The sequence below is a fragment of the Etheostoma cragini genome, chromosome 16 (assembly GCF_013103735.1).
Source record: "Etheostoma cragini isolate CJK2018 chromosome 16, CSU_Ecrag_1.0, whole genome shotgun sequence".
NCBI classification, from domain to species: Eukaryota; Metazoa; Chordata; class Actinopteri; order Perciformes; family Percidae; genus Etheostoma; species Etheostoma cragini.
Genome location: NC_048422.1, coordinates 6,774,657 through 6,791,651, shown reverse-complemented (window position 1 = coordinate 6,791,651; position 16,995 = coordinate 6,774,657). Strand labels below are relative to the sequence as shown.

The window sequence follows — 16,995 nt, the reverse complement described above, 5'->3', positions numbered from 1 at the left end:
TCCCGCCAAAGGAGGCAGGAGGATGGCAGGCATGCAGCATGGACGCCAGCTGCTCTGCTCTCCGTGCTATCTGTGGCCGACAGAACGACTGCTTTCACAGAAAATAAGCTGAACTGCCCCCCCCCACTGTGCAGTGAGATGTGTGTGCGCTCTGAAGAAGGTAAGGACTTTCTTTTCTTCTCCCTTCATCCCACAAACAGGCTACTTTACTGACTGAGTGACTTCTCATTTCCAAAATGGATCGTTATGATTATTTCTCATTATTTTTAATCAAGGTGGAGGACGTGGTGAGTGATTTTTCTTAAAAGGCCTGTGATGAGCACATTGTGATAATTGCTTTATTATCACCATCAGGTGGTTATGCTAATTCATGCAGCCTATGTTCAGTAATTGTTTGTTCCTTTGCCCATTTCAAAAGTATTCAAACATGTTAAAAAGTGCAAGCAATATGCTATTTATGTAAGCCACAAACCATTGCATTTATAATTAACAAAACAATAGTCTGTGTCCCTTTGCAGCCTCGTTTAGATTTATTTTCCGAACATTTCCCTTCAACAGGTTGGCCATCTTAATCTAAAAACAGATGGGGAATAGAGGGTTATTTATGAATATAAAGAAAATGATGGAATATTATAGCTGCAAAGGCACATGGTTCGAAGCTTTTGAAAATTACACATGATCATCCTCTGGGAGAGATCTGCCAGCTGGGAATAAATACTCACATGGATCAATGCACAAGACTAAACACATAACTGTCTTTTCCGCAGGGCAGTGTGTGGCTCGTTGATAAAATATAAATACACATTTTCATGCAGGTTTGAATTATAATCATGTGTGTTCTTGTAAAAAGGATGTTGGCTTGAATTTGTTCAATGTTGCCTAAGGGAAATTAATTGTAGTCAGTATTTAAAACCCAGGAATTAGTCATATGGCTTAAGTTGCAGAGAAATATTTCGATCCATCTCTGGTTCCAGATTCTCAAAATGATGAAGATGTATTGCTTTTTATCCATTTCGCATCATTGTAAATTTGTTAATGATTGTTTTTTGGACAAAAAAAAAGAAGCAATTTGAAGGCATCTACATGGGCTCTAGGAACTTGTGAACTACATTTCAACCCAGTACAAGTAATACTGCCTAAAATGCGTACATCTGTATCAATGAGTACACAAGTCTATGAACCAATCTAATACCACATAATTTAGCCCAGAAAAAAACTACTTTAAAAGTAGTTTATTATGACTGTCAAATTAGATGATAAAAGAATGTTCTACGGCATTCAATCTCTTTTTCTTCATGTTTTACAAAAGGTTTAACCTGAGCCAGACCATACATCAATGAAAGCAATCATAACACATCCATACAGAGCTAGTAGTGTAGCAGAAGCTGCTGTTAAAACATAATACAGTACATACTGTATACTTAATGCACTGGCATTGCATCATTACTTAAGTTTAGGTATTGGAATCTTTATCATCAGAAATGGTATCTCTTCTTTTTTAAAGATTATTTTGGCATTTTAGGCTTTTATTATGTTAGGACAGTTAAGACATGAGAGGGGGAATTACACGCCACAAAGGGCCACAGGAGTCAAACACATGGCCACTGCATCAATGATGAGTATATGGGCGCACACTCTACCAAGTGAGCTAACCGGGCGCCCTGTCTAAACATCTAATGAAAATAACTGTTCTAGCCCTTGTGCACAAGAGACAGTGACACATGGTGTGTTACAGAAGAGCAGGTCTGACAAAGTGCTGCTGAAGCTTCAGTCTTTTCTTCTACAACCTTGATGATGAGTACCCTCACCTATAATGAATCTTTCCAACAGACATGCTGCCAAAAGAACACAACTCCTGATCTGCTGCGTAGACAAAATGTGATCAGAAAGGCTAACGCTGATGTTGTGCACAGACATTACCCTTGGTGATAGTTATGCTGTCCTATATGAAATGAACTGTTCTGATTGAATAGGCCCATGGTCAGGCTACATTAGGCCATTTAATATGCTCCCTGATATTCTGTCTCCTAAAACAAGAGCCTAATTATTATTTCAACAGGAGATTTAATTGGCTGCCTTGCTTCAGTCGCGTAATGGCCACTCAGACTGGGCAGGCTAACGGGAAAGTTTCTTCAAGGGCAAAGTACCATCTCTCTATTATTTCCACTTAATACAATAAAAGCAGTGCACATTTGAAATGCAGATGTAAATTGAAGTGTAATGAAGCCCGCTGGTAGCATTTAATCAAATCTCTTATCTGTAGGGAATGAGAGATATATGCAATCTCACTGTTGGGATGAGCTGTTTGTCAGTTGAAGGAAAACTCACGTATGGATGCAACTAGTGATGGTTTTACTACAAGCCCATCACTAGTTCTTAGGGACAGAGGTAACCAAGGTCTTTAAGTGGCTTTTTTTCTGAACAACAATCCATATGTTCATGATATTCAAGTTACAATGAAAAATAGTGAATTAATAGAGAAAAGCCGCAAATTTGAGAGCTAAATTGAACTTTTTTTGAGTTAAAATGAGAATTATGACATCTTGATGCCTGGTTTCCTTTTGGGACATATGTACAAGGATTTGGGATATTTTTGTTAACTCCAATACAGACTTACTCCACATTTGTAGGTCAGGGTGTGAATGTTAACCTGCCCATGAGTCGATTACAATCATCCTGACAGTTTGATATCCTGATGCATCACCTCCTCAATGTTATCACAGTATATGTTGCTACACATGGTCTTCATCTACTAGTTCAAGCAGTCGGATACACAGTACACAAACTCCCCTTTTTATTAAACCGGCTTTTAAAAAAGACCTTTCCTGAATGTTGTTTAGACATTCAGACAAAACGCAAAGACAAAAAAAAAAAAAGCACCGACCGGAAAATCAACAAGAACGTCGTTAGGCAATAATCCAACATGGTCTAACACGTATAAGAGGTCTTTGCATCGGTTTCCTATTTGGAGAAATGCACAGGCATCACAGTTCCTCCAGATGTAGGAACACATGTCTGTTTCCGACTGCTCCTGTGCTTTATTCAAAACACAAACATCTTGACAACTTTGGCGTTTGGTCTGATTATCCTTCTTTCATCCTGGATGAAGAAAATTATTAATAAAAAAAAACATGCCAAAATCTCACAGGACGGGGTTGGCAAGGGTGGCTGGCAGTCAATAATGAAACCCATTCATAAGGTCATTCAGCACATCTTACACCACTTCATCATTTTGTCACATTGCTGCCCTCATCCTGCCCCTCCCATGCTAACAGATGCATGAATGAAACATGAAGCAAAAAGACATGTACAGGAGGTTATGTGCTTTAAAATTAAGCTAGGTTTTTGGGGAAACACCCAGTTCACCCAGTAGAGCGTGCTACCCATGTAGGCAGAGTCCTTGGCAGCGGAAAGGGTTCGAATCCGACCCGCCTAACCCTTGTGTTGCATTCGGGTTAAATTGACCAATTTCAAATTTGAAGTTAGATTTTTTCTACCTGATAATCAATGGCTTTACCTTATTTTCTGTGTTAAACATGTATTCCTGACTCAATTCAAAAATGTACTCTGGAAATGACCACTTTTTCCAAGATAAGAATGATCACATAGTGGATTTTTAACATGAATTATAACCTTATGACAAAAAACAAATCTCAGTTCCAGTTTTAATTGTGTTCTAGTAGAGACTGATTGCATTCCCTAAACATAAATGTTATTTCAATTGTTTGATGATTGAGGTAAAGACAATATTTGTTAATAGATTATGAAGTAAAATTTTATTTCAGAATTGTTCAGAAAAACCCCAAATAAGTCACGGGTCAATTTGACCCAAGGGATACGAGAGGGTCCTGAAAGTGAAGATAATGCAAGGGTTAAAAGGCCCTGAAAGCCCCCCACAACAAACTGTAATAAAAGTGAAGCTACGTTTTCACCCTTACACAGCACACGCAAATCAAATCTTCAGGACATCCATGTGTCACCTGTACCAGACTTGGTGCTGTGGTTTTAACTTCACAAAATACTTAGGCCTACGTGCAGTTGTCTTTAAGTAGGCCTACACATCACACTGCAGTGATACATACAGGACAGAGCTGCAGAATGCATGTCCCTGAGTAATGAACCTTTGTTGAGTTGTTGCTACATCATTACCTCAGGTCAGTTGTAAATATATTTCCCGCCTGACACTTTTCACACACAGGCGGGTTGAGGAAATACACTTTTTAGCTGCGGATAATCTCTTTTGCACAGGCACTTCACCACACTGAGCCATCTCCTAACCAAAAAGAAATTCCAAATTATACTGCGTTTAGCTTCAGCCCTCCTGCCGAAATGTCATTTCAATTCACCCTCTGGCTACTGATGCAGAAATCCCAGCACCGAGGGTTTATTCAGGTGGATTTTGACGGGCCGTGTGGCGAGCGAAAGGCTTTTGATCCTGCACTAAACATGTGACAAGCATGACCCTGCTCTCAGCAGAAGGCTTTATCGCAGCTGCCTTTCCATTCTTCCTTTTTCTTCCGCCGCCGTTTATCTCGCTCAGTGACATCCCAGATCTCCCACACGTACACCGAAAGTGGTACTATCAGCAAGCCCAAGCCTTTGCCTCAGTAATATAGTGCCCTCCTCAAGGTTCAATTCCTGGCACGTCATCCGCCGTTTGAGTTAGAGCCCAGCTTGCAGACACAAGACAAGGAAGCAATCACAATGTTTGCTCTTAAATGATTTCATCTCTGCTTTCATTTATCTTTGTATTCCCTGCATGGCTGGCAGGTTTTCTCGTAATAATAAGAATAATGCCATTTTTGGCCCCCAGGATACATTAATCTGTGATGTCTTTACCCCTGTTGTTTTTGATTATGTCTGGTCCCTTTTTTCTATTATAACACTTCCCAGCCCTACTGCTCACAAGCTTTATTATGCCTCCTCACAGTAAAATCATATTTCCCTTTAATCGACCTGCCAGGTTAAATATTAATAATGGGATGTTTTATGGTTGCCAGTATGTTGGCAAAGGCAGAAAGACAAGTAGGCTGTAATGTTTTTAGGATGAAAAAGGAAATGTGAATGCACACTTTATTTTCTCTAATGCAGCTGTACCATTTGCAAAAACAGGGACTCTATACTCCAAAACCAAACTATTGAGTGATATTTTTACCCTTAAATCATAACTAAGTGCGGTATGATGATTTTTTTATTGCAATTTGCAATTTGCCTTTAAAGCATTCTATTTGTGTGAAGTTTTGATTAGTTCCCACGCTGCCAAAGAAAGAACAGCACTTTAGAGGTAATGAGCCTGTTGCAGATCTTTACAAAAGCCTTGGATTATGCACGTGTTCTTAATTTACTTTTCTCTTTTCTTGTTTTTAAAGGTTTTCTGCATTAAGCCTTTCGGCTTGGCTGAACGTCACATTGCAAATCCACCAGTAACTGCCACCTAAAAACAAATATTTGTCATTTCTGTTCTGGGTGTATTCTCGGTTAAATATGACAAATATGGACTGTGGCAGTTTTTCGCTTTCTAAATATGGCATTCTGTCAAGGAACCCTGGCAGAGGCTGCATGATCAGTGGAGCGTTGGCAAGACTCGCTGCATCTACAAATAAACTGGAAGAGCTTTTATCCTCGGCATTAGGAGCGGCAGAAACAGGCAGAGGGTTGAAGCAGTAGTAATTGAGGAACAGATGTGGCATGAGTGTTATCAACCTGCAAGACGCTTGCACAGCTTAATGCACCCAACAGATAACAATGGTTCCTGCTGAGAACGCGAGTGTTTTCTCTGCAACGGATCGCTGTTCCAACTGCAGCGCTGCCGCCAACCCAGGGGTGGATGTAGCCAAGGTGGTGGTTTTGGGGATGGTGCTGCTGGTGTTTGTAGTGTTCGGAATCCTTGGCAACATCCTGGTCATCCTGTCAGTGTTGTTCCACCACCACTGGCGCTCTGTGACACATTACTTCATTGCCAACCTGGCGGCGGCAGGCCTGCTGCTCAGCGCCGCCGTCTTGCCCTTCTCCGCCACCTCAGAGGCTCTCGGCAGATGGGTGTTTGGCCGGTCCTTCTGCAGCGTCTGGGCCGCTCTGGACGTCCTCTGCTGCACCGCCTCCATCCTCAGCCTGTGTGTGATCTCTATTGACCGCTACCTGGCTGTCAGCTACCCTCTGCGCTACCCTGCCATGGCCACGGGGCGGCGAGGCCTGACAGCAGTGGCTGCTCTCTGGGGACTCTCGGCAGCCATATCCGTGGGCCCTCTGTTTGGCTGGAAGGAGCCCGACCCAGAAGACGAGACGGTGTGCCGAATCACGGAGGAGCCCGGCTATGCTTTGTTCTCGGCACTAGGATCTTTCTACATACCTCTGGCCATCATCCTGGCCATGTACTGCAGCGTGTATACCGTGGCGAAGAGAGAGATGAAAACCCTCAGGAAGGGCAGTAGGGGAGAAGGAATTGAGACAGAGGGGGTGGTGCTTAGGATTCACAGAGGAAGTGCTCCTCAGACAGAGAAGAAGGAGGACGATGAGGGGACACCGACACATACACGTGGAACCTTTTCCCTGCCTAAGCTGCTGAAGTTCTCGAGAGAAGAGAAGGCAGCCAAAACTCTTGGCATTGTTGTCGGGTGCTTCATTCTGTGCTGGCTCCCTTTTTTCCTGGTTTTACCCATTGGTAGGTACCTCCTAACCCCATCTGCTTTTAACGTGACCCCAGTTTTTTGTTGTTGTTGTGTATTCAAGTCACAAAGCTACGGGTCTGTTTTTTTAAACTGTGAAGTAAACACTTGCAGAAAACGACCATATAGGTCAATGTTTACATTTGCTGTCAGGCGCTGACCTCTAGTGGTTGTGATTATCGCAGGAGCAACCGTGGAAGTGAGGTGACAGAAAGTTATTAAGAGAGCCTAATTCCAACAAACACAGGACTTTCACTTAGAAGATCGGGTTCCCATGTGAAACAAAAACACAAAAGTAACTTTAAAAAGACTTTTACGGAACTTAGTTTGTGATACAGTGATGTCCGTAATGCATTCATCTAATTACAGTACTACGTGACTCATTTAAGCCAATCCCTGATGTTTTGCTAACGGTAAGTATTTTTGTTGCCTAAACTTAACTAGATCTGTTTTACAACGTTAAAAAATGTGTTTGAAATGGCAGCTGTTGTCGCGAGTTAATCTACTTTTAGCTCCATTTTTTATCTCCACCAACTCCTGAGGGATAAATCTGGCTCTTTAGTGGCTTAATGCTCCACCATGTTCACCCGCAGGTCTCTTAACTTTGAAGTATTGTACAGTACATTTTTAGAGCTTTTTGTCTTTAAAAACAGTTTCCTACTGCAATCAAAAACTACAGTATGAGAGCAGGGAGAGGGAACCTGAACAGAAAAGTCGTGGGATGGACAGCTAATCAATGAGCTGAAACTTACTATACAGCTCTGTAAATAAGAGGGGAGCTGCAGATTTAAGTGACATTGTCAGTGTTTCACATTGCCATTATATGAACATTGATTACAGCCGCTAAAATGAAATAAAAGATGGTAGCCGTAAGTGACAGAAATTACTTGCTTTGGATCAGTACACCATGACATCACTGCTGCATGTAAATAAAGGTGCAACAGATTCAAAACTATCAGAGTGGACAGTAAAAAGGTGTTTTTCAGGCCAGGTAGAGATAAATGCATACCTTTGATAAAACAGCTTGTTAGTTGCAATTTAGCTAAGAGTTCAGACCTTTGATACAGTGCAGCAGCTGTAATACTTAGAAGGCAAGACCCGGCAGGCAAAAACATGCACTGGTCAATTTTGAGATTGCGAGCTGTTCTAAAGACTTGTCATTTTCTCAAAATTACTTTTTTTCCCCTGTTACTCTGAGCCTGAAATCTCCACTTTAATAGCACTTACATAGACCATACTTTCTAGTTTTATTCTTATCACATATCCTCCAACAAACATGGTCAAAATAGACTTCTTCAGGGCGTATTTTCTGATTTATGCTGTGATAAAAAGATAGCCAAAAAAACATTTTTTTAAAACTAGCATTATCTTATCTAACGTTCAGATTTGGAAATTAACATATTTAATTACAAAATGTCTGAGTTGCATATTTAAACATAAAAAAATACAAAAAAGAAGTGTATTAATGTAAGTTAACTGGGGACATTGCATGCGGAGATCTTCTTGATAACAAATGTTTACCCTATTCACCAGCAGTGTCTTGCCTAAAACAGCCCACTGAGTTCTTGAAAGGTTGCCACATACATAGAATGTGTGTTCTATCTTTCAGCAAAACAAGTCTTTACAGTAGCTCTTTGATTCATAGGGGAACTCAACCTGAGTATAAATGACACAAAGCAAACCTTAAAAGGATTTATCTGCTGTACAGTTTAAGGAAATAATGTGTTCACTGAATCTAAAAAAAAAAAAAAAAAGGATTATGATTCAGAAATGAATTGAGTCATGAGTGCTTTAATGATTTCTTGTAGAGGCCTCCTTCTTTCCGGGAAGTATATAAAAAAAAAGGTAATTAAAGTTTAAGCAGACTGACTGAGACAGACTGAATGGAAATGAGCTAATTAAGGATTAGTTTGCTATTGTAGTCAAACGTCACTGTAGATATGAGCTTCAGTTAACAATGTCAGGAAAATGTCCACTAAGACAGATATTCTCAACTCTGTCTTCAGTAAATTAGACCTTCATTTTGTCAAAGGCGGCAATGTTATCGTAGATGCAAGAGAGGACAGAAACCAACCATTGTGAAGCCTAATCTAAAATCTTAATTGCATCTGAAATAACGTATGGCTCAACTGAGATAAGTAAGTGACAGTGTGTATTTAAGGTTAATAGTCTGTCCGCAGTGATCCGGCAGGTCACAGATGGCGAGATTTGTTCTGAAACATGTATTTTGTAACAAACTGTAATCCTATAGAAGCAAGAAACAATTATACAAGATGTAGAAGTGGATGAAACCACTTTGGACATACTGTATATTATGCGTTCTTATCTTTTCCTTGTAAGTACATTCATAACTTGCCAAATGAAATGCCCAATGTTTAATCCAAATGTTAACAACGGGGTTGCTTTACCTATAACTGGGAGCTTGTTTTCAATTAACAGCTGGCTCAGGATATCGTGTCTTACTGGGACACTTTAATAGAACTGAGCCATCGTTAATGTTGTTAGTAACACCGGGCTTTTCCTACTATGATAAGTCAAAATGTCTGCTGTGAAAAAGGCGTTTCAAATCAATCATCCATTTCTCAAATGTGAAGATGTCCTGCTTTTTACGGTTCTATGTAATTGTAAATTGAACATTTTGCGTGCTTTAAGTCTGTTGGTTGGATAAAAACAAATTAAAGATGTCTATGGTGCTCTGAAAAAACCTGAACTGCACACTGTATTGTTAAACACCAGTAGAAGTCTACAGCCAAATAGCGGTTGTGACGTGCTTGGTTAGGTCCTATTGCCGTCATAATTTAACGTGCTTGTTAAAACCACTTAGGGTTAAGGACCCTGAATGGGGTTAAAAGAATACATCTACTGTAAGTGACACACAGGACATGAAAGGGAGAGAAACCCAGGTCTCCTGGGTCAAAGACCTTTGTTGTTTGACCAATCCATCCCCCAGATTTGCCTCCTTGTGCGTTGTTTTGGTTTTTAATACTACTCACTGCCATTGTCGATCTTCATACCAGTCATCGGTTGCTCTGCTTGGTGTGTCTTCTACAGACGCTAAAGGGTGCCGAGTTGGGAGTAAGGAGGGCTTGTAAACAGGGCTAAAAATACAGACTTAGCATTTATTATGTGGATGTAACAACCCACCTGTGGTTCAGCACAGTAGCTATTGTGATGCAAAAGAACTTGTTTAAATCATTTGTATAATCTTGCTTGATATGTTTTGTTCAATGAACACGACCTTGGGCAGGACCTTCTTCCCCGCTGTCCCCCAACTCTACTGCTCGATATTCTTAGAAGGAACTCTGAAAGAAATTCAATTACAAGCAGCCAAATAGACCAAATAAAACACCACATCGGAGCAGAATGGACTTCTACTGTGCGACGAAATGGAATGAAGCAAACTATTGCTCCCTCCTATGAAAGCTATTATAGATAACTGGCACGAGGCTTAATGGGCTGTAATGCTAGGAGGCATCTTCAGTCACCCAATAGCCTCCCAAGGCAACCAGTCAGCGGAGAATAGTTATGCATTTCAATTGAGAGAGACTTTCAAGGCCCACAGTGCAGTGCTCATTCATGCTCTAAGACAATGATAGTCTGAGATTCGCAGAGTGAGGGTTTGGAAAAAAAACTTCTGTACTGAATTCTGTATTTTTCCAGAGCACTTCAGATGGAAAGCCTGTTTTTTTCTGCCGAAGCACTTAATGGCCACCCGCCTTTCACTGTAGCTGCACAGAATGCATACCGATTTCCAACAATTACGTTGTTGCAGCTCATCAGTAGCACCATATAGTATACTGCAGAGCCCTTGCTTTTGTAGAAAATGGTTTTGCACATTGATTTATGATATATCCTGAAGGTGCATGATGGTCATGGCTCAGTGCAGGCCAAGACAATTAAGTTTTTCCTGAAAAACCAAGAAACCATTTATCTGTGCACCTGGCTTTGTGAAGGGGGCATTGCCTTGTTGAAAAAGGATAGGGTCAAACAAAGTTGGAAACACACTAAACTACAATATAATTTTGTTGTCGCATTAAGAATTGCCCTAATAAGAACCAAGGGGCACAAATCAAAGAAAAACAACCTTTTCCAAAAGTATGGGGACTAGCGTGTCCACATATGTAGGGTAACTCAGTGGCCAACTTAATTTCATCTTCACAAAATTGAAAAACACATACAAAAAGTATAATATGAGCACTATATGTATATGTACTATGTATCGCTGAATGAGGCAACAGGATGGTGATTGAGCCTAAGGCCAGGGGTGTAGCACTGCCAGAGCACACTGGTACAACAATCCACCACTTTTTTCTTCAAGTGAGGAAATAGAACATTCTCAGTTTGCATTAATCCGAATCCAATTTGCCATCAATTGTTTTTATTCAAACAAACAGATAAGCAAAAGTGCAAACACTGGTCTAGATGACAACATACAGAAAAGTACACTACAAACAGAAGGAACAGCGCATCTTTTCCGCAATCTTTCCTTGCGATCAAATGTATCACACCAAAACAAAGAGAGGAAATATGGGAAGAAGCTCACAAACAAGACACGCAAAAACAGAGACAAACAAGAGGCATTTACAGGGAGACCGGCATAAGACATAAGGGACCAAACATACACAGAGATAGAAGCAAAAAGGCTGTGGCACAAATCTATAGTATCTATAGAATTCAAGGATTCAGCAATGTTGAGCCAAGTGTCCAAAGTCTTTCCTGGGGCTCCATTTATGTGAGCCGTGGAGAGCTCCATATGTATGACATCTAAAAACAAATTAACAAGTCATGAGGTGGTTTCCAACGGTTTGCAATCATTCTCTTGGCTGCTGTAAATTCAGCAAAAACAGCTTGTTTTTGAGCTTTAGATGGAAGAAGGGCTGGCAGATCATTTAGAATTGGCAGTAACCGGTACAGTATAATTAATCAAGGCAGATATTTTGGATGCAATATTGTTCCAGAACTGACCGACAGGAGAGCACTCCTAAATATATTTACATGTTACATGCTAAAGATATTTACGTGAGCTTTTAGTGGTCAGAAAGTGCATAAAGGGCTGTTAAGTATTTTCATGTGATGCAGTTTCACAGGTGGGAGATATGTTCAATGACTGACATTGTAGTGGATCTACCGATGGTCTGGATTGCGTGATGCTTCTGGAATGTTAGACCCTACATCATGTCAGTCCAGATCGTCAATCAGTCCTGGGCAATCACATGCCCAGATCCTCTTAATAGGAAGGGCAGTGCGGCAAGATATTGCCCAAAACTGAGGAGACCCGGATATCATACCAACGTTTTTTGGCCGCATAGTAAAAACACTTCTGAATGGAATGGATGGGGAGAGACCTTGTATGCCTTGAGTGCGGTCTTAATTGAGGGTAAAAAAAAAAAAAAAAAAAAAAGAGGAACGTAGTAAACTGAATGCATTTTGTAAATCAGAGAAAGGTAACAAATCAAATTCGCTAAAACGTCTTTTGGACGTTGAACTCCTCTTTGTTCCCATTGTGGGTCTGGTAGTGGCCTCCCACCAATCAGGAGTGCTGTATTATTGAATAATGGTGGAAGAGTGTGCAAGTTACAAGCTATGTAGCAGTGTGTTTCAGCAAATCAATAATTTGATAAGATGAGAGATAATGAAGCCAATGTCATGGAGTGACCAAGGCTCTGTCATAGCGTGTTTCTGAGGTATGTCACACATGGGTACAACCAAGTGAGGAGGGGTCTTAACACAAAGGACTAAAAAAAATAATGTCTAAAGTTGGGACCTGAGAGGCCACCATCCTCTTTCCGTCTCTGTAGAGTGGACATCTTAATTTGCAGCCGTTTACCTTTCCAAATAAATTTAGATACTGCTAATTGTAATTTATGCCAATAACCAGAAGGAGGGGAGAGAGGTAGCATAGAGGTCACATATTAATCCTGGGTCCCCTTAATCCTGGTTCCATATCATTCAAAACATTGTTCAGAGCAACAGAATAGTTACGTTTAACAATCCGGTTTAAGCAAGGAAAAACCTCATTGCTTAAGTATTTAAACTGCTTAACAATGGGGATGTTAGCAGGAATGATTTAATTGCAGGCAGAGTCATTTACATGAAGTAGTACAGACTTTTACCAGTTAATTTGAAAGCATGATAAGAGATGATAAGAGAGACTGAGATGAGTTTTGTAAAAAAAAAAAAAAAAACGCAAATAGTGAGAGGTGATGCTGTGTATGACAAATGCATATTGGTGGCACCATAATTGTTTGGTGAATATCTTGAGCCAGAGGCTCTAGAGAAAAATCAAACAATGTAGGACTCAAGGGGCAACGTTGGTTGATTAAGACTCAGGCTGAAGGGTTAGAATACAAAACTTTAATCATGCCAATGAAAGTGTTCCCAAAGCCTCTCACCTCTAAGACTGACTATAGAAACGACCACTCAAGCCCGTTAAAAGGCTTTCATTCCGTCAAGAGAAAGAAGTGACATTGGGGGTACTACAGTCTTCTGCCGCATCAGCAATGTGAAAAAGGAGTCTAAAGAATATCGGAGTTGGAACCATATAATAACTATTTGGCAAGGTTGGCCCGGAGCTACGCCTTAGGCCGCTAGCGTCACTGTGTCCACGTTTGGACACCACTTGCTGCTACTGGCCATATCCGGACTATTTCAGCCTGACGGGCTTTCTGGTCTTTTCGCAGTACTTTACATTTCCGACCATCACCAAAAGGTTAACAGAATTAATGTATACCCATCTAACAATCTACGTTTGAAATTTACATGGACATTTTGATGTCTGATTAGTATATGAAATGAGGAAATGCTCGGGGGATGGATTTTCCTCCTCTACTTTAACTGAAGTGGACATCCAGGAGCTCTTATTGCATAATTCAGAGTTGTTGAAGCATGGTATTTTATTGGAAAGGACATATGTAAGATCCGGCCGTTTTGACAGCATTGATGAGACTTTCTTTAACTGACTGTCTGCAGCGGTGTCCGGATATGGCCAAGGGTAGCGCAAGGCTGATTTACCGGCAATAGCGTATTTTAGCTGGTTCTTGTAAAGTAAAGGGCAAAGTAACAAGTTAACACTATCTACCGTTAAGCCAATAAGTGTCCGAACGTGGACACAGTGACGCTACCTCTGTCGAGTCGATCACCAAAATCACATTTTTTCAAGCGCCTATAAGAAGACCCAATAATCACTTAAGCATATGCCATGCAAACAAAAACAAATTGAATGGTCAAAGTCGTGAAATGAACATTTAAGGGTGTGTGGATTATTCAACATGCAAGAAAACATTCCCCCATTATAAGTTGCCGTTAGCAGGCTGATGCTAACCTTTGAGCTGCACAGAGAATTCAGTCACTTTTTCTCAGTCTACAGCTGGCTAACTGTTAAGTAGTTTTTTTTATCTGTAGTTGACAAAATATGTAAACTGGCCACCATAGCAACAGCAGTTAAATAAACTTTAAAAACAAGCCACTATTTAACCATCATGGGTTCAGTTTAGTACTCAAACAAATAGCACTACAAATAGGGGTGGTTGGTCACCCAGAGAGGGTAGGCAGAGTTAACGGACAGACTTGCTTTTCAACTCAATTTCGTGTGAATCAGTGCACTGTTTTTTTTGCTTTGTGCTAGCGCTGTGAATAAACGGTAACTATGATTCCTAACTTACTGTGGCCAAACAAACAAAAACAAAAAAACAATGACTACAGATGGTGAACAAACAAGGGGATGTGAGCTCTTTTGATATACACAGGATAAGTGTGATTAAATGTCAAAGTAAAGGTATAGGCAGGCTTACAGAAAGGCAGGCAAATACAGGTCCCAGGTTCAGGTTTCTGAAGCTTGAAGAAAAACCACAAGGCAAAAAAAAAAGAAGAAGAATTTGACGAACTGACTGGAAATAAACAGACATTGGCCGGTATAGGACCTGAGAGGCTGATGAGGGAATGAGATGCAGGTGAGCGGGTTAGGGAGGTGTGAACAGGTGTGCAGACAGGGAAGGGCAGTCAGGTAATGGGGAAAGGAGGGAAAGTCCAAAGGCATCTGGTGGATGGATGGCAAATAGCATTGAAGGGGCCTGAGGGATAGGGAATGTGAGAAGAGGGAGCGAGAAAGACAGACTATTCCTTTATTTAAATGCTGTAAATTCAGAGGATCGTCCAACCTTGATAGAGCTGCCGTAGTACTTTCTAGTTCCAAATGGGACTTGTTAGCCACATTTGTATTGTACAGTGTTAGTGTCTTCCCATTCCTATATTGAGTTGTGTGTGTGTGTGTGTGTTCTCTCTAGGATCCATCTTCCCATCCTGTAAACCTTCTGAAACCATCTTTAAGATTACCTTTTGGCTGGGTTACCTCAACAGCTGCATTAACCCCATCATTTACCCCTGCTTTAGCCGGGAGTTTAAGAAAGCCTTCCACAACGTGCTCCGTGGCCGATGCCTGAGAACTGGGCCACTGGCTGCCAAACCACAAGGACACCTCAGCACCCATACCTCCAGTCCAGTCCCACAGTCTAACACCTCTGTTCACCGCAACACTGCTTCGTCATGGGGCTGCTGCAGGGCGCTGTCCACCTCCTCGTCATCTGTCTGCGGTCCCGAGGCTCAAAGTGCACAAATCCAGAGTAAGAGTCTACTTAAGGTGTGGTGTCTCTCAGCAAGTCGGACGCCGGTCCCACAGAACCCCTCCAGTGGCACGTCAACCAAGGTTTTACGGCTTTCTCTCAGCATTGCAGGAGAGGCTGTTTAATTGGCATGTTGGTGTCACGGTGGGATTTGTAAGCATCCAATCTTGTACTTTGGTTTTGCCTCAAGGAAATACTTCCAGTATGTACAATACTGCATGAATATTTATACTCCCCAGAGGCATCAGATTGCAGGGCCAGCCAATGGTGAGACTTGCCTCCAGAGCAGACAGAAGATAACTCTGTTGCCTTTAGGCTTCATGCCAGTGTAAATGCTTGGAATGTCAAATAAAACATGATTTGCGAAAGCAAATGAATAATACTGTGTCTACACGCAACAGCCAGTACAGAGCTGCTCTCGAACAGAGCACTACATGTCAAAACCTTCAATAGGAGCTACTTAGTGATCAACAAGAAAAAGACTGGGGCGTATGAACACACAGCAAGATACCTTTGGAAAAAAATGCAACCCTCCATGGATATAAAAGGCAAGATAAAAGCCATTTTCGCTAAGTCAGTTGGGATCAGCACATGAAAAGGAATAAAACATGATACAAATCTAATTGAAATGACATTGTAAAATTACTCCACAGACATAATTTCTTCAAACATTGGTGGCATTTTGGCAGATTGCACAAAAGCCCTTAATAAAGGGCAAGATACTCGTAAATCTTGTCATGGTAAGCATTCACTGACAGCTCTGAGAAAGGGACTAAAAGGGACTAAACAATAGGAGGCATTGATTTTGAAATACCTCTCACAGAAAGAAAAATTTAGAATTTGTTGGAGGGCAGAGAAAAATTCAGTTGATATTTGATTTTGGGATAAATTACCTAAAATCCTTGACTCCTCCCTCATTCTCCATGCTCAACATGCCGTAAATCCATCACCAAATCAGCATTTTTTTAGCTCAAAAACATCTCCAGACTCCAGCCATCACTCTCTGACTCCGTGGCAGAAACCCTCATTCATGCTTTCATAACCTCCTGTTTGGGTTACTGCAATGGATTCCTGAGCGGGGTCCCCAGCAAAACCCTAGACAGTCTCCAGTATGTCCAAAACTCTGCCGCCAGGGTCCTCACCCACACCAAGACCTGGCCGCACATCACCCTTATCCTCATCCACCTTCTCTGGCTCCCAATAAAGTCCTGCATCACATATAAAATCCTCTGACTCACCTAAAAATCCCTTCATGCCCTGGATTCACAGTACCTCTCAGACCTCCTCCATCCACACTCCCCACCCTGAAACCTACGGTCCTCAGACACAGTCTTGCTCTCCCTTCCCCTACAGACTGTCCCTTTGGAGACAGGGCCTTTAGTGTTGCAGCCCCCTCCCTGTAGATATCTGAAATGCTACATCCCTGGACATTAAAAAAAAAAAAAACTCCTGAAACACCACCTGTTTACCCCAGCCTACAACCGTACAGTAACTCTGTAAAGTAAAAGTGGTTATTTAAAAAAAAAAGGTAAACCAGCATTCTACCCCTCTGAAGCTTTCAATGTTCAGTTTTTTGTGTTTGTCGCAGCTGTATTAAAGTTAAATCAACTTTCGATGTTGGACATCATAACTTGTGGTGTTGTTCAATAAATGAAAAGGCGTCAGGTGGATTTCTCTCCATGTTGCTAGTGGATTTCACCAGAGTTGTGTTT

The 16,995-nt window shown here is 41.2% G+C and overlaps 1 protein-coding gene across 1 annotated transcript; it reads left to right on the top strand.

Annotated features, from left to right (window-relative positions):
• The first annotated feature begins 5,288 nt into the window (after positions 1-5,288).
• On the top strand, positions 5,289-16,759 carry adra1ab (adrenoceptor alpha 1Ab). Its single transcript, XM_034896900.1, has 2 exons — positions 5,289-6,661; positions 14,948-16,759. Exons 1-2 carry the CDS (start codon positions 5,746-5,748, stop codon positions 15,406-15,408), a joined length of 1,377 nt encoding a protein of 458 aa, XP_034752791.1. The 5' UTR covers positions 5,289-5,745; the 3' UTR covers positions 15,409-16,759.
• Positions 16,760-16,995: the final 236 nt, after the last annotated feature.